The 24,423-nt window shown below is 40.6% G+C and overlaps 1 protein-coding gene and 1 long non-coding RNA gene across 2 annotated transcripts; both read right to left on the bottom strand.

Annotated features, from left to right (window-relative positions):
- Nucleotides 1-656: 656 nt before the first annotated feature.
- antxr1a (ANTXR cell adhesion molecule 1a) lies at nt 657-21,220 on the bottom strand. Its single transcript, XM_079160920.1, has 18 exons — nt 20,787-21,220; nt 18,002-18,073; nt 17,838-17,909; nt 17,219-17,300; nt 17,006-17,039; nt 16,554-16,633; nt 15,842-15,910; nt 15,237-15,317; nt 14,316-14,376; nt 13,725-13,823; nt 10,795-10,864; nt 10,598-10,676; nt 10,124-10,219; nt 8,645-8,686; nt 7,783-7,878; nt 7,306-7,473; nt 6,419-6,499; nt 657-3,639 (listed from the first exon to the last, which is right to left on the bottom strand). The coding sequence occupies exons 1-18, from the start codon at nt 20,942-20,944 to the stop codon at nt 3,220-3,222; spliced, it is 1,860 nt and encodes a 619-aa protein (XP_079017046.1). The 5' UTR covers nt 20,945-21,220; the 3' UTR covers nt 657-3,219.
- Nucleotides 21,221-22,768: 1,548 nt separating this feature from the next.
- Nucleotides 22,769-24,057, bottom strand: LOC306697713. The gene is made up of 4 exons (XR_013767131.1): nt 23,981-24,057; nt 23,355-23,436; nt 23,154-23,259; nt 22,769-23,057 (listed from the first exon to the last, which is right to left on the bottom strand). It is a non-coding gene; the product is annotated as an uncharacterized lncRNA (long non-coding RNA).
- Between the last annotated feature and the right edge of the window lie 366 nt (nt 24,058-24,423).

Here is a 24,423-nt window from a genome sequence, read left to right as displayed (position 1 = left end):
CTTCCTCCTCCAAAGCACAAAGAAGAGGAGCTGCTGTTTCTGAAGGTCTTTGATGAAGCACAGGTGGAGCAGTTTGAGTGTCGACGTTGGTCCGGTCCCTCTCGTGAGAAGAGCACACCTGCCAGCGTGAGCCTGAGGATTGCATTCAGCCTCAGCATGGTTGAAAGGTAAAAAGCTATACTCTTGGTGAAACCAAGTGCAATTCTCAGAAGGATTTCATTGCACTGACTAACCACAACAATGGCTTCTAGTGCAGCTGCAGAGTAACCGCAGAAGTTAGCCACAGCTCTGAGCAAATACAGCCTCCATGCTCCAATCACAAGGAGTGTGGATAGTCTTGCATCTAGAGTAAGCGTCATCTGTAGCATTTCAGGTAACGTGCTGCAGTCAAGTCCTTCACCTGCATGTAGACACGTCACAGCTGCTTTATGGTGTCTCAGTGATTGCTTAACTAGTAGCATGTGTTTTCTCCACTGTGACCTTAATTAGTTGAGATATGGCTTGAATATTGTTTTTGTTTCTATTTTTTACTTGTAACTAATAACGCCAAATATGGCTCCATTCATGTCATTATGAGCCGAGTTACAAAACGGTGACCCTGAACTGGATCACAGCCATTGTTAGTGTGATTACCTACACCTGCGCGTTTCATTGTATGACGAGCTCAAATGTCAGCTATGAAAACAGCCTATAGGAGGACCAAATGTGTAGTTTAGTCCTCCCTCTGACGGACCACTTTTTAGGATTTGCTCTCCATTTCTTCTAGTAGACTTAAAACAAGAAGTGTAGGCCTAATGAATGAAACTGAGCAATCAGCTGACACACCTGGTATTTATTAGATGTTTGCTGCATTCCAAATTACAAACTTTTTTTGTTTTACTTGTTAATAAAAAAAAAAAATCCTGCCTGCTCCTGATGATGAAACTGAAAGCTTGAAACTGCAATATGTTGATTTTTTTATAATCTATTCTAGCAATGCAGGCCGACTGTAGGCCAGACATTAGTGAATGCTGGTTTAACACAAAGCTGGCCTCATTTATGGTGCAGCCAAATTCTGTAGAAAAATATGTTCAACAAACTGTCAGTTGCAAATTAAGGTCTAGGATTTATCTCTGATTTTAACGTATAACAGAACCCAAATTCTTCCAAAAAAATATACAAAAGGAGACTGCGCCCAACCTAACACTAGCAACAGACTCGATGACATCTTGCATTTAGTTTGTGCAACAAGAAAAAAGTCTCTGCGTGCTGTCAACCTTAAATGTTAAGTCAATTGTCCATTGTCTGTCCCCAAATTATGTCAGACGATTAGCACCAAGACACCTTTCCTGCAGCCTGTCCACATTTCCTGAGGATTAGATGGTGTCTAATATTTTCCTAGATAGCTCACTCCATTCGTGCATGTGACTTAATGCAACATATGAACATCTGGGATTAGTTAGCCATGCTTTGCATATTCTTTTCTCTTTTTTTCTATCACAGGGAGGTGCTCTGTGCGTTTTGCAAATAACCGCTGTGTGAACCTGGTGATTTCAACTGTATAACTTATTGTGGAATAAAAGAAAATAGAATCAAAAGTTCAATAAGTGTTACAGAATATTGTGATATCTTATCATACTGAAGAATAAATGGAATGTGGGAGACATTCTGTAGAATTTTGGAAAGGACTGTTAACCTGTTAAAATCTTTACAGGCTTTTGATGGAGGCTGTTATCACATTGTCCAGAAGTAAATCACGCTGGTTTACTGGTCAGTAATTGCATTTGAAGAGCAATACATGAAGACAAATAAAAGAAAAATCCTATTCAATACACTTCGATTGTTTACTTTCATTTTGAATGAAACCAACAAAGGTGTGTACATGCTGTACTGTATTGGTGGAAAGTTACATACGGTCTTTTCAGTTTTGCCATGACATTTATATAAGGTTCTCAGAGTGAAAGATGAACTTGCAATCTGCACTGTATTCTGCTGAGACTCCTCTGATCACCGTCAAGGAACAGCTTCATATTAATAACCTTAAATTCCATATACTGAACTGTATATGACCCATGAAACAGCATGCTTTTATTATCTCCCACGCTTTGAGGAACTGGAAGCATCTTGTGCAAAAAGAGCCAGATCATTTTGTTTAAGTTGATTAAACAGGCTGTCACGAATAGTCTCTTTCTTTTTGACACATACACACACTCCCAGATATCTGAACACACATGGTTATATCGAAATGATTATTTACATAAAACCCTTTTGCTAGAGGCCGTGGGTGGATGAGCAAGACGATGTGCAAAGCTTTTCCCTGACTGACATATCTTCGTACACATATTGATAGACATAGCGTAAGCAGTGATTTCAGTCATCTTGGTCAGGTCAGTTATAGTAATAGGGCATAAAAAAACATTGTCTACTCTGATGTGCACAAAAATGAGGCCAGCTGTGACTCGCATAAAGCCGGTTAATATGGCACTCAAGACAAAAGTTGCAAGAACAAATTCAGATATGTTGCATTGCTGTTTCAACACGCTTAGTGTATATGTGTTTATCAGCAATTGCTTTTTTAACCTCAAAAATGGAAAATGTGGTTTTCTCAACAAAAGTACAAATGCATTTATGCTGTATAAAACAAGGTAGAAATGTTACAAAAAGTCAAACACTTGCATGCAATTGCTCAACATTCAAGAATACAAAAACTGGGATTTTCAGATTCTTCTAAATCATCCTACATCTGTTGTTTGTGGAACATTTGCAACATGAGTCTTTTACCTCTTTTCTGTAACACAGGCACATATTTTAGTGTCTCGATCATTTTGAACGTGACTGTGCTCCTCGAGAAAAGGCATTAGTTCAAGCCGTTCAGGATTCGTCTAATCTTGCGTACGCATGGAAGTGACCACAGGGCCTGACACAGGAGGACCAAGAAGGAAAATAATTTAGAGCCGGCCTGCATGACTTCATTTGTAGGGAATGTTTGTGTAATTCAAGCATCCGAGCAATTGCACTGTTGGGCTAAATGTGTACAAAAGTCACAGTAGATAAATAACTGAAAACAAGTCTTCACTGGTCCACTTCACAAGGCAGAAAGGCCACAGCCCACTGAGTGTGGCACAAGGCACTCGCAGGTCCTCGCAGGTACAATCAAGGATGGTCATGTGCTGATCGTTGGTGGGACTCTGGGTTGCCTTTTAAATCCTGTTAAACTCTCTCCCGTCTGCTCCCGGAGCTCTACAGGCCAGGGCGAGGTGGTGGGCGGGCAGGTGGAGGGGCTCGCCCCGCAGGGGGTCCCTGTGGAAGAGGAGGCAGGGAACCAGTCGGGGAGGCAGAGGGTGGAGGGGTGGGAGGGAGCACCGGAGGGTCAGGTATCTGCAGGGTGGTTGGAGGAAGAGCCCGGGTGGGAGGTGGCGTGTAAGGGGGAGGTGAAATGGGAGGAGTGGTGGAGGTGGAAGGAGGTGTTGGAGGCAGTAGTGGAAGGGTGGAGGAGGAGAACGTTGGAGATGATGGAGGGCTGCTTGGGGGAGGGGGGAGGGTGCCCTGCGGTGGAGGTGGAGTCCTGCTGGGAGGGTTGTAGATGGGAGATGAGTGATGGTTGTAGTGTGGGTAATGAGGAGAGGGAGACTTTATGCGGGTGAAGTTCATGCATCTGCCCTGAAATTTGAAAACAGACCTGATGTTAGAGCATATAGATAAACAACCTTGCCATTCCTATTGTCTACACACACCTACGTGACTGCGTTTTAATATCAACAAACCTATAAATGCTGTAATTCTCAATCACAAGTTGATTATTTGTATGCTCTACTCAGCCTGACAAAATAACCTGCCACCACACCTCCCCTGTCCAAACCAAAGTGAGGTCATGCAAGAGAGACTATCATATTTCAGAAACAAGCTACACCCTGAGAGCAGCTGCACTGAGGGGAGCGGGGAGTTGCAGTGGACTGATAGGGATGACAAGCGGGGCGAAGTGACCTCTGAGACAAAAACAGAGAGAATGTTACTTACTTGCTTACATACAGCAAGGATGGGGAAAAAAACTGCATACCTATATTTTTGTATTCCTTCAGTGCAGTGAATATCATGGATTTTAAAAGAATACTTCACCCTTCAAGTTACCTTGAATTCCAGCGGCTGCACAACCATGAACCGCTAGTGGCGGAAGTGTATTAAAAAGGAACATTTTGGCAAGAATGCAAATGTCTTTAGCATACGACAAGATAAACGGGATTGAATTATACTGCACGAGGTTGTAAACCAATGCTTTGATACAGCTTTGACGATGGACTGTATATAAGAAGCATTACACCTACCTGAATTGAATTCAATGCATCCAGGATTTACTCTTGTTTTCGACCGTTACTTCGCTCACCGTGGAGGTTTGCGAGACTTTTTCAATAATTCAAGGCAACACGTGGTGAGTAATTGATCCACAAATGGTCATTTTAACAGTGAAGCATTCCTATGACGTCTCTTGCACTCCTGCACTGAATCATAGTTGCAGCCAGCCTAAAAATCAGCCAATAGAAAACACATATGTGACATAGCGTTTAAAGAGTGATGTTGAGTTTTTATCCCGCTGTGTTGTGCCCTGTTTGATTCCTTTACTAATTACAAAAATCCCCAGTTATAGAGGCTCATAAATAAATGACACGTTACGGTAACCTGACTTGGGTTTCTCTCAAGCAGGCAGTCGGATCCACAGGCCTCCTCCATCCCACCACTGCATTCATTCAGGGGAAGTTATAAAAACAAGGCTTTGACAAGAGACTCCTAATTGCAACCAGAACAAGCTTGTTTACTGCAAATCATCAAGGATTCTAGAGCCAAGCTGTTTTTTCCAGTGCACTAATGAAGAGCTTTATAGTGTGGAGGACTCACTCATACACTTCTAATTACAGAGGGTGGTGTGTAAGCTGCACTTACTGTTCTTGGGGGGTGGGGGGGGGGCAAAGGATGTGACCCTCTGAATGTTATTCTATTGTTTGACTGTGAGTGCAAGGTGGGCTGGTCCACCTTAAAGATTGGTTCACCAGCTGATCAGTTTGCTTTAGGCCCCAGGTGTAGCTTCTTGTGCTCCTCTACTTAAACTGAGCTTAGTGCTGGACTGCCAGTGCATTTCCTCCCACTGCACTGCATGTTACCTGGAAGCTGGCCTTGCTGACTGATCGGCAAATAGACAAGGGTTCATTAGATCACTCTGAAAAGAGGCCAAAGCTTAAGTCATAGCCAATTATTATTTGTAATGTTACCAAACCAGAACCACAATTTCTGCTTTTTGTAGTTCATTACACATTATATAAACTTGACTGCCATGTGCCAAAGCATACCATGCTGTCTTACAGTGGATTAGATCATAAAATTAATAGGGATCATGATTCCATGCTCATAAAATGAGCATGGAAACACACCCTTGTCCTTGAACGCGCTGAAAAAATCAGGACACTGTAAACTGCTCTACTTGCTTGTGTGTGTGTATGTGTTTTAGCACTGTTGCTAATTTTCTATCAGTCAGATGTGTCGTCAGCTGGTTCATAAAATGGTTTAAAATGAAGCCTGAAAAAGCTGTACTTCTTAAAAACACGTACAATTGTATGGCATTCTGTGAGCTTGTTATCACAAAATATGTTGTAAGTATATGATGCTTGCAGTATATGATGCTTGCAGTGAAATATTCCTATTTTAATATACACCAACATATCAGATGGAAATATTTAACAGCATGTGTTACATAATTTAATACACTATTCTAAACTACCAGTGTGACATACTGTAGTACATACTGTAGTAGGTATCTTCTAGTTTCAGCTCCAGCTGAAAATGTTTGTCAAAAGCCTCAAATCTTTTAGGTTTTTGAAATAGCTTCAACTTCGTGTAATTTCCTCTCAGTTTCTCTGACTGAACCAGCAAAGAAAAGTAAAATATATCGCAGAAAAAGAAAATAGCACCATGTCAGTTTTGTGCAGCGCCTGATGTTTACAACGTCTGGCTCCGCTGCTGCGGTGGAGTGAATGTAAACGTTTCTGAAGATCTTTTCTTCATCAACTTTGAGGGTAATAATTGCTCTTTGATCAACATTTCTTACTCAATGAAAAATTAAGCATTACATAATCTATTGCGGGGAAGGAATTATAATATACAGACTTCCCTCGGACTCTTTTTTTCAACACATCCCACAGTCTCAGACTACATGTCCGCTGCCAACTGTAGAGGTCATCACACTGTTCCCAACTCAACACAAGTTTTCCCATGAGCCTCTCTGCTGTGCATACTTCATTACTCACAGCTGGTCCATTTTTTCAACATTTTCAGATACAAAAGAATCGCCTCCTTTGCCAAATGCTAATGCATAACCAAAACCTTACGTCAGTCAGTAAAGTTTAGGCTGATTAATGTTTTCATGCCTGTGTGGCTTTTCAGTAATTCTTACCTTGTCACCCGGATGAGGTCTCATTACAGACACACGGTCGTAGCCTTTTCTTAAAAGTACCCACAATGCATCCAGTTTGCTCTATGGAAACAGAGAGGAAATCAAACTGTTAAACCGTTTAATTAGTCTCAAAATGACCTTTATTCTTAAAATCAAGTTTCTGTTATTGACTCTTTTGTTTTTTCTCCTGGTCACTCATAAACACAGTTCTCGAGTATTATCCGACTCCTACAGCCACTTCACAGTGACAAACTGAAATGGTTTCAATTAATCGTGAACTGACTCTTCATAGCTTTTAAACCCAACAAATACTTTGAGGATAAGGGCAGAAATTGCAGCTGTTTTTCCTCACAAAATTGCTGGCTGTGCAGCTCTGCTCCCTGGAGGTCAGTCCAACAGAAGTCTGGTTTCTATTAGCAATCCCCCGCTGACTGCATGCTTCGGAGAGACTCCTTTAACCCCATGCTGGCCTTGGAGGAAGGGACTGTGTGCCAGTACTCACCTAAGCATTATTACCTTAACACGTCTCACGCTACTTTCACTACGACATTTTCATAATGCTGTTACTTACACATCCTCAGCCAGATTAACATGAGGTAATTTTTAACAGATGTTGTACTTCATGCAGTTCGCATGCATACAAAACATTTATCCCAGCAGAGCTCCAAAACCATGAATGCTTTAATTCATAATTTAATGTAAGCTGAGCTACATTCATAGACTTCTTAAAACAAAATCTTACAAATCCTTTACAATTCTTTTTAATGTTTAGCAGTTGAAACTCATTATTTCTATATGTTTGCCAGTTTTAGTTGTTGACTTGAAAGACCATCTGCAGACCAAATGCACATTCCCTCAGACAGTTTTCTTCCCGGCTGGTACTTTACCTTGATGGGTGAGTACCACTTGCGTGGCCCCGAGGGTTTGTGCATGCCGTTGTTGAGAATGCGTGTGGGGGCCTCCACATAGTCCTGTTCAGGCATCTTCACTTTGGCATTTTTGGCCTTTTCCAGCTTTGCTCCTTCTTCGGTGGAGCCTTTCTCACCCCAGCGGACCTGATGACAGAGAGTATGGAGAGTCAGAGATGTATGACGGTGCCACCCACTGCCCTTAAAGACGGGTCAGGATTGTATAATTGTGAATCTGTCTGACTTGAAATACATAGATGAGATGCTTGATTGCAGCGTATGTGCAATTAAAGTGAATTTGATTGAAAGTACTAGTGTCTGAAAGTGGGGTAGTCTTAAATCAATCAAAATTCCTTTTTAACAACCCCAATGTGTAAACTTGTAACATCTTATCAGGTTTCTTTTAAGTCCCTTATCCTTGTTCGTTAACACAACAGATGGTTTATTGGAGCTAACCTCCATCCTTTTGATTCCTCCAACTCCTCTTCCTCCGTAGTAGGAGGCGTCTACAGTCGGCCATTTCTTCTTGGGGGCTTCAAAGTCTTCATCGTCCTATGGGAGAGTGACAGGAAGTAGGTTTTATTGTGATGTATTAATAAACCATTTAACAAGCTAATCTTTCACTGTTTTTACATGAATGTATGCACACCAAATGAACACCTAGGAGCTGCCTGGTACAAATGCCCTCTCACTGGTCACCAGTAAAATCTCTCTCTCTCTCTGCCCTCCTCACTCCAAAACCAGCCCTTATTTGTGTCCCCTCTGTACTGGTTGTCAGATCAAAGGAATTACAAAGCCCACAGCCATCATGAAGGCTACAAGTTGTATGTGAAGCCGTGATTGTCATGGAGTCTGTTTGGAATAGATTTACCTTGTTAAACCTCATTTTCAGCTTAATTGGTGCAAATAAATGCAGCCTGACGTGTCCCACAGTCGCATTGTAGGTTGCTGTTATTTCATGGTCAGTTTGGGCAGTTAAAATGTATTTTATTAACATTAATTTGTTGATCAAATTCATGTGAAATGATGCTATCTGTCAGTTTAATTTCACTAAATATTCCATGAATGTCCAAAAAGCTCCAGAGGAAGGGATGTGGTCAGGATTTCATCGTTATTTGAAGAGGGCGTTAACTCACATTGAATTAATTACTAAATGAGTGAAATCCGAGTTTTATACCAAGAAGGGAGTGAATGACGCAGCATTGTCATTGAGGTTTAAGATACACAACCGAACACTGGCAGCTGTCTCAATCTAAGAAAGACTGCTTTTCTTTGGAGTCGTAAGAAACAGATTGAGTGGAGACGGTGCAGCTCATACCGAACTCTCCTCCAGAGCTGGTGGTGGGGGTGCATGGATGATCTGTGGAGGGGGAAAAAAATGCATGAGAGGAGAAGGAGGGAAGATTTTGTTTATTTTCGGAAGACCACAAATGTCACAAACACATGTATCAAAATGGATTTTCATATAGTCTGCATGTCACTGCAATGTGCAACAGGATGGTTGCACGACAACTCACTGCTGAGGAATTGTTTTTTTCCTCCAAGTCTCTACTACTTAACAAGAGCATTGCACTAACCTAGAAATCTGCTATCCAGATTTGTGGGCCTGAGGTTGTTGATTGAGAGAAGGGAAGAGTAACAGGCTCTCATAATTATTGTATTATTTGTTCTTATTTTAGGTTCATGCCTTGCACTGTCCCCCCGTGTCTTTTCCTGTCGCAATATGGGCTGTCAGTGTGTTTTTTCACAAGTGCAATAGGCCTTAAGACAGTTTCTTCTACATTAAATGCACTTGGCAAATTAAGCGGTTCTGATTCTTATTTGTGATTTTCCTCAATGCTTCTCCAAATCCTGGAACACAAAACGTTTCCCCATGGTAACCTCTCATCGCTTTCCTAAACAGACTTGCTGCACGGACCTGAATGTGTAACTTAATGGACAAGAACAGAAAAAAAGTAAAGGGAGGGACAGCCATGTTGTAAAAGCTGACATCTCTCTCTGGCAGTTCTCAACTTTCTTGTTTCCAGAGCTGGAAACATTGGACTGGATTCTGAAGAGACACTCTTCATTTGAAAGGAGAATCACAGCAAGTGGCAGTTAAAGGAGAGTTTACTGAAATGTTGTGATGCTGGCAGGTGGACCACTGTCTAAATAATGTCACAGGCATGTTTTTTGTCTGCCATAAAAATACTTCTCATGACACTTTTGATTTATGGTGAGTTATCTTGCTTCTCAAAATCTCATAGTAACAAAAATATCAAACCAAAACGGTTTATTTGAGTCTTTCTTTCCACACCACTAGCTGGAAATTCAAATTAGTCAGCCTCATTACTGCGGGAAGAATGTTTTACTAGTCTAGGTCTGCCAGTGAATATACAGAAAACCTATTAAGAGGTGAGACTCGGAGGTCACCTGCTGTGAACTATAAAAACACAAGTTATTTAAACAGCAGCATAATTACTAAAACACACGTTCACCCGGTGGCCTTGACCTTTCTGGCTGTTGCCTAAATTTAGCTGTAAGATTTCAAAGGGACACACGCCCTTATTGACTCATAGACTCTAACCTTCTCACCATGGGAGTGTTGTTTAGGTTAATGCGTTAAAGCCTTTGTTAGCCACACAAAAGAGACCTGGAAAATACATTTATCTCCGTCTTATTGTTCACAAGCAATATCACTTCATTCTCAAAGTGTTTGAAGCCATCCTCAAATTGAAAAGAGTAGACCAGAAGCTATCTGTAAAGCAGCATGTGTGCATGTTGTTATTGCACTAGTTTTAGTTTTAAGAAAACTCACCACAGTGCAGCAGAGAGGCCAGAACCACCAGAGGAGAGCCAAGACCAGGAGCAGCATCAGGATGAGCAGAGCAACGGCCAGGATGGTCCCATCAGACTGTGACAGAGACAGACACGTCAACACAGACTCTCTGAAAATGTAGAGCACTAAAAGTATGTTAACCACTTCTTTATGCTTTTGTTTTTCTTGGGAAAGACAGTCTTTTGATTTTATCTTCAATGGAATCTGCTGATGCTGAAAAACTTTATTTATTCATCATCCTAAATTTGTATTATACTGTTTTGGTTTTGGTTTACTAGTTTGTTGTCCGGTCTTGTTGTTAGCAGTGGTGGACTTGGGCTGTCTGAGGGGCAGCGGTGAAAAATATTAAAAGGGCACCAGCTGCACTGTTTTTTTTTTTTACAGTTGGAATGCGCCATTACCCAAATGAATTAGGTTTCAAAGCCAAATGCTGGTACTTTATATTGTACTTACACAGCCCACAGTGGAAATGGTAACTGAACTGGAGATGAAACTGAGACCTTCATTCATACTGACATAAAGGTTTGCTGCCCTGGAAAAGGGAAAGAAAAAGAAAAATGTCTCGGCTGTCATTTATGCCGTGCCGTAGAAAAACAGAGTAGATGGTGTCATATAACCTCACATTTATTTTAATACATTACAGGACTTACATCCCCTCCTCTTGAAGTACTGGTGCAGGGCAGAGAAGATATGTGTCTTCAACAATCAAAGGCTTAACCACTAGAGAAGAAGATGGAAATGAAGAATCAGCCAAACATTCCAGTTTGGTAACAGTCAATATTTTTCACTCACATATATAGCTCCTGAACCGGTTTTACCCATAAATCATGACCTGAATCACCTTTCAGATCATGTCATTGTTGAGCCTACTTACAGTATTAGTTTATTGACTGGATAATGCCACATGACTTCATTGTAATTCAATAATGCTCATGTTAACAGAAGTTAAATGATGTCACGTCTTTCACTGTAACTTGGTTAAGTGTTTTCTCGAGACAAAAGCTTTGTTGTCTACTGTTTGAAGACATCTGCATGATTCTCAGAAACACCAATACCATAACAGCTTTTGTTTTTCAGGCAAATCTAAATCCTCTCCTTGTCCAGCTGGCTTTTAGGAAAAGCTGCTCCAACAAACATCATCACCCAAGCCTGTCTGTTTATCCTGGCAGGCAGAGAGCATACCCCAGAACTGAGGAAATCAACACAAGCAGCCGCATGGGTCACGACTGCTCTTCTCTAGAAACACCATGCAGGACGGAGGGGAGGGGGGGGGGCGATCAACGCTGCCAAAAAACAGCTCACAAACTGGGCCAGATATGATCCCACTCAAAGATTCATCTCTGCACCCACCTTGCACTCAGAGTGGGCCATACACTGTTGAAAAGGCTTGAGAGCCTTCTAAAGGACAAATTATAACAAAGTCCAGTAAAAAGCTGAGGGGGCCTGATTCTGCAGATTTTTCTCTGTATAAATCCCTTGAGGATGAAAAAGGCTGTCAAACACCCCAGAGCCCATGTCATGATGTTTTATTGGACTGTTTACTCCCCAAGTCAACAGAGAGGTCATTTTATACTGTGAGGTGCAGACAAGACAAGTGCCCAGAGATCAACCTTAACCATTAGGTTAATTGGAATTACTGTTTAAGATGGTGGCAGATGATGTAGAATATCTGAGAGATTGTTCACTGGGACGGACTGTCGGCAAGCTCAATTTACAGTTTTCGAAGAAAAGTATTTGAGTTTATTGGATTTAGCTATAATCTCATTTGAACTGCTTGGCTTATTAGCTTTCTTGCCGAGAGTAAGATAAGAAGATCGATAAAACTGTACAGTAAGTATGAAGTTGCTGTCCGAAGATGGTTAGTTTAGCTTAGCATAACAACTGGAAAGCTTGTCTGTGAGGCAACAATATACGCCAACCAGCATCTTTTAAAGTTTAATAATAGCTCAGCCTGTTTACAGTCTTTTGCTAAGCTAAGCAAGACATGAGCGTGGTATCAATCTTCCCATTTTACCCTCGGCAGTAGAGCGCATACATTTTAACATTGAACTATTTATTTCATGTCTTATCTCCCAATATTCACACTAGGGTTGATGTATACCTGTATTGACGATTTTGACCTTTTCTTTCAAATTTTCTATGGATATCACGATTGTGAATTCTTATGCTACAATAATTGTGAAGTGAACATCTGATATTGTGACAGCCCTGATTTACTCTGTTCAATATAGTCCATGGCAACATCTGTCACCAAAGCAATGGACAGCTCAGGACAGCACCTGCCAAATCTCAGCCTGCCTGACTGTATTTGCTGCTACTTTTTCCTGGAGACACAAGCTCAAAACATCGATTCATCTGCTCAACATATGCAGCTACATATGCTGCGTTCCTTTATACCATTTCACCATATGTGTAAAGTATGCAGAGGGCTGGGGGAGTCAGCGGGGTCACAGTAAGATGTTATAGAGAGAAAATAAAAGGTTTTCCTCATAGCCACACAACATATATTTACCTCCAGATAAGCTAACCCAGGCCTAATTATTTACATTTAAAGTTTACCCCTGATGTGAAGTAAACAAGTTCCAGAAGATTGTGTGTAAACAATCTAGAGAAGTGAATGAATCTGGAGGAAGATTGCACAAGCACAATGGGATTGACATAAGGAGATCATTTCACTCAAATTGTTTCCATGTCAGCTGCAGTCTGAAAGAAGTTGGATGTTGTATCGTGCAGAAATAATCTTGATTCCGAGGAATTGTTAATGGTTCATTAATACTGACACAACTTTACTTTGTTTTCAAAAAATGTGATTTAAAGTTTAATGTGCTGAATGTTGATGGCGTCACCAAAATAATCATTATTTAAGAGAAAAAAACAGTCCCTCTGGTTAGCTAATAAGTACTACATGTGCGCTATCATGCATACTAAATATATTAAACATGAAAAAGCAGAAAGGATCTGAATATATGGAAGACAATGAACTCCAGTTGACTAAAAAAAGACATTGAGATGCACTGACACGCCCTTAGGTTAAACACATACGTATGTTCACCACTTCTCTCTAAGAGGAGCAGACATTTTCTCTGCACTTCATTGCTGGTGAATATTAGACCAGCACCTTCTGCAGCTACTGTGGCATGCCTGGTAGGAAGTGGTTTTAACTACTATTACAGGAAACCACCAATAAAAGAGCATGGGGAAACTGCCTGTATCCTTAAGGCCTTTTCCCCTTTCTACATAGTGTGTGGTTCTCTTGCATCTCTTGTTTCTTTCCAAGCTGTAAAATTGTGTTCATAACAAAAGAAAAGACACAATAACACCAGCATGGCTGTTTGTTTGATCACAGCGGATTCAAGCTGTGCGATTGACTTTGTATTCGACTTTTGAGAAGCTCAGTTAAGTGTAATTAAGATGAATTTTACAATTTGCCAGCAAACTCGCATTTATTCCAGCTGTTTTCATTGTTAGTGATCAACTTTGAGTCAACTTGTTCCCAGTTAAAACACTCATGTGGGTTGAAACAGTGCATGTAGTGAGTCAGACTGTTGTTTCAACACTGTTCAGCCATTGTTTCACTCACTCTTAGTGAGGGTGTCGTTGATGCGGAAGCTGCACAGGACCTTGTCGACGTTGCGGGCGTGGAGGAATCCATTTCCTCTCACCACCACTTGGAAGGACTCTGAGCGAGGAGAGGAGAAACACAAATGACACCCCAAGAATTGAAACACTATCAGCAATCCCAATATAACAAAAGACATGATCAGTTCAAGACATTTCCAATCAGACACTCCAGTACCAATGCTGGCCACTTTCGGTGTCTCTTAGCTCAACAGCTATAGACCCAATTGTCCTTCAATCAAGTCTTCAGACACAATTTAAATGTTTTAAAAGAACTCCACTCTCAAATTCTCAGTGGAAAGAAAACTCCACATCCCGGCTGCCTTAACTTTTCCCAATTTTATGAGACTTGCTGAGACGAAAAAATGACTCATTGCTTCTGTTTTGGTCTCAGAGACCCAGCCAACACGTGGTTGTATGGATTTTCATCTGCTCTATATCTGTTGACATTAGTTTTTAATCCTCCAGTGAGGGTTAACTAAGATGTGCTGCTGTCTGATTTCATTCATTAAGAGGCCTAGGATGAAAGGGAAGTCCATCTTCCTTGTCTTACCTCCTGCACAGATACTAGAGGGCTCTGCCGCCAGGATCTCGATACAGGACTTCTTCAGAATCTGAGGAAATGAGGAGAAACACTTTTCAGCAGCCGGCAAATCTCAGATAATGGATCATTTATAAAGGTGCAAGACACGTGATTGGGAGTATTTTTATGTTTACATAGCAGTTCTTTGCCGCTGTAACAATGCTCAGAATGCTGTATATTGCTCATTAAACCCCCCAACAATCTGTTTTGGACTATCTACTCAGCCACAGCAATAACTTTTATGTGCCTATTAATTAAGCTTATGCCACTGGGGTCTCTGGCCATGATGTTTCCATCTCCTCTTGTTTTTGTTGCGCAAAATGTATCTGTACTCGCTGCTTTCCAGGAACATACCAACTATAATCCTGGAGCTGAATAACACTTCACTGATTCGTGACCCTCTGCTCCTCTCACATGATCAATCCTCAGCAACAGCTTTGAGTTTGCTGTTAATCTGCTCCAGATGACAGTTGCCTGGCCTTTAACTCTGCTCAACAAACCTTGTTTCCCAGTGACAACAGCCCTACACGCCACACTGGTTCTGGCTTCTAGAGCTAGCAAATACAAAAATGTAAGTCAACACCACTGAGGTGGGTCTTAAGAGAAACAGCACACACTTTGATCGTGTTTGGCCAGACGTCAGTCGTCATGATCAAAGACAGGAATGTCCCTCCATGGATGGAATAACTTATCCTGCTTTAAATCTGTTTTTGTCTTGTTTCCTGTTTGCTCTTTGAGCAACGTATTGATAGATTAAAGACGAAGTGATGGGAGAGATTATGAAGTACTTTAAAGCAAGTTGATTTATTTTGGACTACGAACTTTACTTGTCAACCGTCTAGTTGGCAAGTGCTGTTAGAACAAGTTTGTGGGCCGACCGGAAGTACTCACCGAGTCGATGACTCCTTGCAAGGCCTCAAATCCGTCATTTACTGGGAAGACGTGGTCCTTACTATCAGCTATATTTGCCAGCTGGAGAGGAAACAAGTTATTAAAATCAAAAGCGACAACTTCACACTTAGTCGTTCAAGACACATCATTTGTTAAGTTTACAGCTTAACTGATTAGTGGCTCATATGGACATAATCAACAATATCACCTCATTTCATTTTTTTAGAGGGCAAATTAAACAATTGTCACTCTACATAATGGAGAAATAAATCTTGTTGTCGCACACTGTGATCATTAGGCTATAAAATATGCGAGTAATTTGATGTACGTCCAATGTCCTTGTGAGAGCTCTTAAACATTTACTGCAGTCCTGCATCCTGAGGGCTCATTTGCTATGTGTGTTCATAGTTATATTAAATAGTTTTGACTGATATCAAAGTAATGAAAAGCAATTATAAGTACTCAAAAACAGTGGTTTCAATAGTTTCAAATTAAAAGTTTGATTAATAAAGCTTCAAATTTGAACTCTTACTTTCCATTTCACTGGCTGAAGCTTAGACATCATGAAACATAAAGGTACAGACTAAGACAAACAAAATAACAACCTGTGTCTCATTGAAGTCCTTCACTCCCACACAGTAAACAGAGGCACCCAGACTTCGGGAGCGGTTGGCCTGTCAAGTGTGCACAGATTCACAGCAAAAACAGGAAGAAGCTCAGCAACTGGGTTTGATTACACCTCTGCATTGCATAACATCATCCAAAACAAAGTTAAAAATAAAGGCTTTTGTTTGTCGAGGTTTTACTACAAGTTGAGGAACACCATGTTCCCATTGAGTAATATTATTCAGACGTCATATATTAATAGAGATGTCACACAGACGCCTGAATGCCAAACAGAACACATAAGCCAAATACTGTGTTGATGCTTCTGGCTTTTGGTGCTGACTCTGAATGACCGTCGAGTGGGTCATTTCCAGCTACTGGAAACGTAAACCTCCCTCCATCCCTGTTGTCAACATGTCTAAGGGCGCTGATTAAATCCATAGGCCTTCACACACCTTTACCTCTAGTATATAAATGGTATGAGGAGCCAATACGTCATTAGATAGACAGTGCAGCTGTGAGGAGAATGACTGGGCTCAGATGTATACATCTGACAGACATGCTCTGACCCCTTTTTCCAGACTAAAGTAGGAAGATCAAAGTGGTGATGAATAGGGTGTCAGTGTTTGATCTGAACCAACACATTCTCAGTCACTGTTTCGCCTGGTTATGATTTGTGAGACCCGTTTAATCTCTCGTTATCTCTCTCACCTCTCTCTCAGCGTAGTAGAAAAGATCCTCGTGCAGCTCACCATCCGTCAGAGCTATGATAACACTGGCGGTGCGATAACCTGCAGACAGAAATAATTTGTTCACCCCTGCTGCAATTTCACATCCTTATCTTATCCTCTATTGCGAATAACCATGCAGAATTCTTAAGATTACTGCCATGTTGTAGGAATGCAACATCTAATCTCTTTACTGATAAGAGAAATCAATTATGAGTTAAATCCCTCTGACTGACAAATGAACACACTCCTTCACAAAAGTAATTCCAAGTGAAGAAGCAAATCTGAACTGTCAATTATAAAATAAATACCCACTGAAATAGACAATTGATTGCTCATTAACTCATCGCACCTTATTTGTATCAAAAAGTCCTGTTTTATCCTAATTTACTTAAAACAATTAAGCCTGTCTAAGTAAAGAAAAGTCATACACACCTTCAGTGTTTCCATAGTATATCTGCTCACTGGCCTGTGAAAAAAGAAAAGCTGGTTTGAAACAGAAGACTATTTATCTGGTAGCATGCAGTACATAAGAATCTCCTCCATGAGCTAACACAACGTAGCTCTCTGGGCTGTGTGGTGTTTGTTCTGGAGCCAGTGCAGAGATAAAGATGCCAGCTTGGAGTTGGACATGCAGAGGCCTCTCACCCTCAGGATGCCCTCATGCATGAAGGTGTCCCCCCCTGGAAGAACCCTGTAGAGCTCCTCCAGACCTTTACGAATGCGTTCCCTGAGCAGATAAAACAGAAGAGGGGGAAATCAGCATTGTTGATAATCTAATCTAATTGAAAATATGTATTTTTGTCAGATTCATTTGTGAACATATTCTTCAAGGCATGGTAACAGAATAATAGTAGAAAATACCAGTAATGTGTAACCAATGAATGAATTGAAACAGTGTTGGTTTGTATTGGCTCGAGATAGACATGCACATAGACAGGAAATTAGCACTGTGAAGAATAAGAGAAGATAAGAGGGAAGCAGCGAAACAGTGAAAATATTTTGTGACAGTGCTGTGAAAAGATGAGACTTATATACTGCCCACAATGTGTCGAAAACCACATGATGTAGTAGTTGTCCGGACTGATGACACTATAGACAGATCACAGTGAAGGAAAGTATCTGTCTGGAATCTTCTTTGTCATAAAGTTATGAGCGATCATAACTCTGCTGCCTGTGTCCAAATATGGCATTCCAATAGTTCCTCTCAGCTGCATGATGAAAACAGCAAAGGGTTAAAAGTGGTTTTGAGGGGATCTGCACCCACCTGTCTTCTGTCAGGCTCATTAGGATCCTTCCCTCGGTGGAGAACACAATGAAGGACATCCGCAACTGTGGACTGGAAGAAGGAGAACAGAAAAATATACTTGGCTAGAGCAGGGATCATTTCTATGTTTTCCCACACTTGACACAGTTATATTATTTGTTTACCTTATGAATTTATGAGCTAGACTTTCAACGAAGTTGTAGATTTCTGTCCAGTGATTCTGCACACTCCCAGATCTGAGAAGAGAAGAGTGAAATTTATGTGACGATGTCTTTTTCAGTTGCATGACCCTTTCTCTGTACTACTGTTTGAGTGATCAAATTAACCGTAGACCCTGGATGGATTATGAGACAATGGGCCCCTATGCACAGACATTTAAAAAGTCTGCCATGCCTCTTGCATAGGAGCAAGACTAAAGGAGACACAAAGTAACTAAAATGATTCATCCCTCTGAAGATGTTTTGTGTCTCTGTAGACATGGGTGTCTCTGTCATCGTTTTGTGTCTCCTTATGGTCATTTCTTCTCTTTGTAGCACTTTTGCATCTCTTTATGGCATTTTGCCATCTCTTTGTAGTCATTTTGTATCTCCTTGTGATCATATGTGTCTTTTTGTCGTAGTTTTGTGTCTCTGTGGTCCTTTTGTGTTGCTTTACAATTGTTTTGCATCTCTTTGCAGTCATCACCCCCTGACCCCTTTGGCCCCTGGGCCTGTGCCCGGTAGGTCAGTAATCCATCTGTGGTGTAGACTTCTAAAGGGAAAAGGAGAATAGAAAGAGCCTGCATGATTAAATGCTTTGGGCAGCACAGCTGGTTTACTCTGAGGAGTAGCAATGATGTCGTGCTCCTCAGATTACTGTTAATGTCTTTATAATGCACCTGCAATTATATTAGTGTTATTGGAGTCAGTTGAAAGTACCCCCTTTAAGCCTTCATGCAACCAGCTCTGTGATCACAACCAGGTTGGTGTGGATGTTAATCGTCTTGCACTCTATTCCCTCTTTACTGATGAACTTCAAACTGACCTGCTGCTATTCACGTTTTTAGACAATGTTTTTATTGGCTTGTACAGCAACAGCCACGAAGTCCTCTGTTGGGAACGAAAGATAAAGGGATCAACGAATGAGGTGGAGAGAAGCTTCTCAGTATCATCTAATTCAATTATCTGCAGATATCAGTGTACAGTTGTATCTGTGAAACAAATAACAATTTGTGAGCTTGCATGTTACAGCGTTGATGCAAAATGTCTTTCATTTAAACTGTGTTTTTATTACCTCACACCCACATGCAACATTTCTCAAAACACCTATGTTTACATTGTTACCGTGACACAAGTCTCCGCACAAACAGCCCAGCCAACAGGCCAAAATATTGGAACATCTGTATGTGATGGAGAAAGAGCAGTGCAGAGACGAAGAGGAGAGAAGAGAAGAGGGCAGATATAGCAAGAGGACAGTGAGGGCAGGTAGAGGGCAAGCTAAGATCCTGAATGGAGAAAAGTAAGGTCACACATATAATGTAAGTCTGTGTTGTTGAAACGTGGCTCATGCTATCAATTACTCTCTATTGCACTCAATTGACTAATTTCCCCCCAGAGACACAGCAGTACCTGGAAGTGACACTAACATGTAATGTAGGATAACTGGAGGGAGAGCTACAGCGAGAGGGAGGTGGCAGACTGCAATCCTCCAGTCCCATCATCCAGATCAGAAAAAGGATCAGATGGATGATACATTTTTGGTTGACCTAGTTAGCAAACATGTTGGCTTGTGGTACAAAAAACAAATCTAATAAAAATAAGTAGTTTGAAGCCAGGTTTGCAAAATGCAAAGGTCAAAAGCACTCTTTTACGGTCCAAAAGCAACATCTTGGGTAAGTTAACGGTCAGTGCCAGTGGAGCTGTGTGCATATTTATCGACTGAATTAAGTGCTTTCTCTTTGAGTCCCAGTCAGGAAAACTGGGGTAAACACTGCTCATTTACAACATTGACTCCTTTTGAAAACATTTACTGTTTTCACATGACTGGCTTTGTTGATGAGATTGCTCAATAGTTCCTGTTTAGCTCAATGTGTAGAGCATGGAAATCTAAGTTTTACCTACAAATGCATCATGTATACCGCTCAGCTGCGAAATTAAAGGCAGCATGATCTCATCAAGATGTTAAACGCTCAGTGTGGTAGTTTTGATCAGGTGTTTATGATGCATGGCTGAGAGGAAACACAGAGATCCCCAAAAATAGGTGAGATAAACATGGAAACTATTTCTAAATCAAGACCAACTTTGCAGGGAGGCCAAACATCCTGTAACCTGAAATACACAGACTACGTTAGAACTCCAAGAAGATGAGGAGATATAACGATGCACTTACTGGCAAGCTAGTTTGGATAAAAACTGCCCACGTGGTATATGTTATGTTAGTGAGGATGAACAAAAACCAAGCACAGTGCTTGCAGTCTGTGCAGCCTGCAACTGACTGATGAATGGTGGGAAACATCTATCTAACACACCACTTACTATCTGTAGATACATGCCAAGCTAAACTGCAGATCGACGCCTGTCAGAGCAATGCATCATCAATCAATCCATCCATCTTTTCTGCATGGCAGGACACCAGAGGGCTTAACAATAAGAGCAATGGTGATGACATCATGAAAACATTTTTGGTAGACCAGATGGAGAAGCACAGGAACAAAATAAAATAATGCACATGTACTTTATGCATTATTATGCTTCCATGAGGTGTGTTCAATTCAAGTCACGCTCAGCTAATGGTGATAAATATACATTTTTTTACAATTAAAAAAATAACAAATTGCTCTTATTCAACCCACTATATCAACTAATGTTCCTCATATACTTTAACATGAATGGCCTTCACTTGTCACCAGAAACCATCCTATTCATCCATCCCCTCTTTTGTGACTCGGGTTATGTGTGTCAGATAACTCACTTGTCCAAAACAAAGTAGAGATCAAAGCCTCCGAAGCATGATGACGATCCAGCCGGCGTCCTGTCCTGTTTTGGTCCAGCATTGGCAGCAGAAAGAGCAACCAGCGCAGCGCCAAACACCACTGGAAACCAGGAGCTTCTACTCCAGCACAAAGGCATTATTCAAGCTGAAGAAAATTATAGAACGTCCATCAAGAAAAAGTTGCAAAGTTAATCCTCCGAGCAGATTCTTATTTCAATCCTCCACATGATTGTTACCATGAAAAAAATAATCCAAAGGAGAGCAGTGAGTGTAGCTTATGGAGGTTGAAGTGGAGGGGAGAGAGAAAGCATGAGTGTTGTGGGTCTCACTGTTGTTGGGACCCTCTCATCACTGAATCCGACACGGCATGCACAAAGATGAGTAGAGCTCCACAACCTTCCACCCTCGCTGCTTTTTGTTAATGACAAGACCATGCAACAGAGAGATCCACAGACCCTGTATGTCTAACTCTGAGAGTCTCTGCAAAACTCTCTTTGTATTGTCAAGTCTCTCTCTCTCTCTCTCTCTCTCTCTCGCTCTCTTTGTGTAGAGGAAGAGAGGGATGAAGAAAACACTCTGAATATACCAGAATCTGTTGGCTCGTCCTGCCACCTGGTGGCTGCTTTTCAACCACTAGACTATTATACAACTTGGTGAACCAGAATACCGTGAAACTACAATACATTAAATACTACCTTTGTGAAGCCCAGAATGTTTTAGAGAAACTGTGTCAAAGAGGTGTTGACTCATCTCTTGATGTGGATGCATTATAATTATATTGATACTCCCCTATTTACAGACACGGGGAACAGAATATAGGAAACAGACACTAGATGACCTGTATCTGTTTTGTTTCTTTATGTGATTCATGATATCACCCTTATCCTCATAAGTCCCTTAAAATAACAGTTCCTATTGGCTGCTGATGAAATGTATCTGCAGGATGAAGTCTGAGTCAGTGGAAAAGAAGAAAAACTATTTCTGGACATAGAGGATTTAATTAAAATGTTGAGATTTGACTCATATGTACAACAAGCAAACACTCACAAAAAATGTTTGATTATTTGTTTACAGGCACTTGAATCATCTTTCTACTTTATTAACTACCTACAGCATGCTGCTTTGTATACATTTATCATACACAGAAGCTGATAGTTTCTTATAAGATGTTAGTTTGTTTCAGATTCAGAAGTTGTCTTTCTTCTCTAAACATGTGAAGTTATGCAAGAAACAAGTACTGGTAAATAACAAATGGGGTATGAATCAACCATTTCTAATTCTGAGAATGCACACAGCAAACTCTTGAAAGTAGCAGGATATATTTGAAACAATATCACTTCCCTTGAATCTGACATGGTACAGAGGGGTCGTCTTTCTTCTGGACACTCTTCTGGGTCAAAAACAGACACAGAGTTGGCAGGATATGTTCCTGCATGGGGTCAAATACCTGAAACCTCTTTCTCTACCTCCTAGTGTATCTAAAGGTAGCACTTAAGTAGATCAGCACATTTGGTGACGTTGATATACTTGCATGATTCTTGCACTTTTTGTAGTTGGCATGGTTGATTTAATTTATTGTACGTGGTTTTGGATAAAAGTGTTGGCTAAATAAATTAAATGTAAAAGTCATGTCTTTCTTCCTATACATCACTGATTTGTGTACTTATGCAAAGCAACATTTCCCATAATTCAGCTGAATGTCTTTTGTGAAACCGCCCCTGCATCCTAAATGCCTAAATCTTGTACGCCCCACAACTCGGGCTTGTAATGGAGGCTCTCTGTTAAACAATATAGGTCTCAGCCCAAGCAGAGATTATCACGCCATTATCACGCCATCATCACGGTTATTTTTTCAAACTTTGTAGAGCTTCAGAGCTACAGAAGACAGTATACAACTGTTTACACATCACGAGTATTACTTATTGTGGAAAGTAACTGATTTAAACTGTTTAAAATCAGTCAATAATGTAGAAATGTGTGATTTAGTATTTTATTTTCAATTTCTAGCAGCTGTGCTTCCTGCTTGGTCGTGTGTTTCAACACACAAAACAAGTTTCCTGGTGAGAAGCCAGTGAGGGATCACATCTGCATGCTGTACTTCAGACCTTCAGACCGCTCCATCACTTCCCTACTGCTCCATGAATTGCACACGCTACGTTGGGGTTGTCTTTCCTGAGCACTTTGAATTCACAAGCCTGCGCGTCAAAAACCTTCTCACAGTCGGGAGAGAATTGCGTCGGGGTTGAATACCTGCAAATACACAACAAACAGTAGAATATGTAAGTGTAGTTTTAATTGAATTTTTTACCCATTTAATACCTTAAATGTTGAGCTCTGTGTACTCACCCAGCGCAACACCCATCGCAGGTACAGTCCATACATTTACTGTTTCTCCAAGAAGATCCGAGTGCATGCCATGTATTATCCTCATCGTCCTGACAATGGGTCATGCCTATGGGTGCAAGAAAAGAGTATATCTTTCAAAACATATGTGTATATGTATTTACCACAAATATACTGTATGTGGGTGTTTTTCTTTGCTTTTACCTGGTGTTATGGCTTTATTGTAGCATTGAGCTATTGTCAGTGACACCAGAGCACTTAGCAGCAAAGCCAGAGCCAAATATTTCTTCATGGAAAAATTGGAAACAAACATCACAGTTTTAACATTTCATCTCAACATACGGATTCCAGTCAGATATGTACAGTGCATGGTGCAGGAATCTCTCGACAGCCTCGTTGTGTTTATACTCGTCCTCATTTGTCCGCGTGGTGTATAGTTACTTCTGGCAATTGCATTCACTCTTAAAAAATCACAAAAGTGGTGTTCATTTGTGAAGATTATCTTGGTGAACAAAATGTAAAAGTATCATAAGCTGTGTTTGCCCATAAACGTGCCCATGAAAAAACAGAGCAACGCTGGTGAAACATTGTATCTTTATACATCCATGTTCGTAAATATCTCTAAAACACAAACGAATCATGTTGTAAAGTCTTGCCATTTTGAGGTGCATGCCATATAATGAGTCAAAACTCATTCTTAGACACTTTATTTACTAGCAAACCTCACATTTAACAACTCTCTTCCCCTCCATGATGTACATTACTTTATCCCTTCAAACACAAAAATAGCTGCAACAAACAATTTCACAACTTAATAATTTTAAACTCACCATCGTGGCAGTTAAATGTAGTACGGCTTGTAGTATGTGAAGAGATTAAGATGTAGGAAACTGCACTTTTAATGAAGGGCTCTTGTCTTTTAAACAATTTGTCTGCAGGGACCTTTGGAAGTAAATAAGGGGCATGCATTGAAGGGTCTGTTTACTGAAAGAGGTCACAGTCTAACACAACAACTAAAAATACTATTGATTGATTGATTTTAAGCTTTGAACCACATAAACATAGTTTGGAGTCTAGTTATGTATTACTCTTAATAGTAATTATTATTAGTTATTTTGACATTATTATTATTGTTATTATTATTAATGATTTTATTGTCATTATCATTCTATTGTGCTGTTATTGTTAAAAGTAATAATTTCTTCGAGGGTCCAAGGACAGAGGATATTGTATGTTGTACAGATTGTAAAGCCCTCTGAGGCCCATTTTTGAT

This window comes from Pholis gunnellus (genome assembly GCF_910591455.1).
Source record: "Pholis gunnellus genome assembly, chromosome: 6".
Classification (NCBI taxonomy): Eukaryota; Metazoa; Chordata; class Actinopteri; order Perciformes; family Pholidae; genus Pholis; species Pholis gunnellus.
This window is presented reverse-complemented; position numbering and strand designations above follow the sequence as displayed.

What these genes read in the sequence shown, in the direction of transcription:
- antxr1a (XM_079160920.1), bottom strand. Translation starts at nt 20,944, where the DNA reads ATGCCTTTGTGCTGGAGTAGAAGCTCCTGGTTTCCAGTGGTGTTTGGC. An exon ending in TGCAAGGAGTCATCGACTCG is followed by an intron (nt 14,377 to 15,236) that starts GTGAGTACTTCC and finishes TCATTTCCTCAG; the next exon opens with ATTCTGAAGAAGTCCTGTAT. An exon ending in CAACGACACCCTCACTAAGA is followed by an intron (nt 10,865 to 13,724) that starts GTGAGTGAAACA and finishes CTTCTTCTCTAG; the next exon opens with TGGTTAAGCCTTTGATTGTT.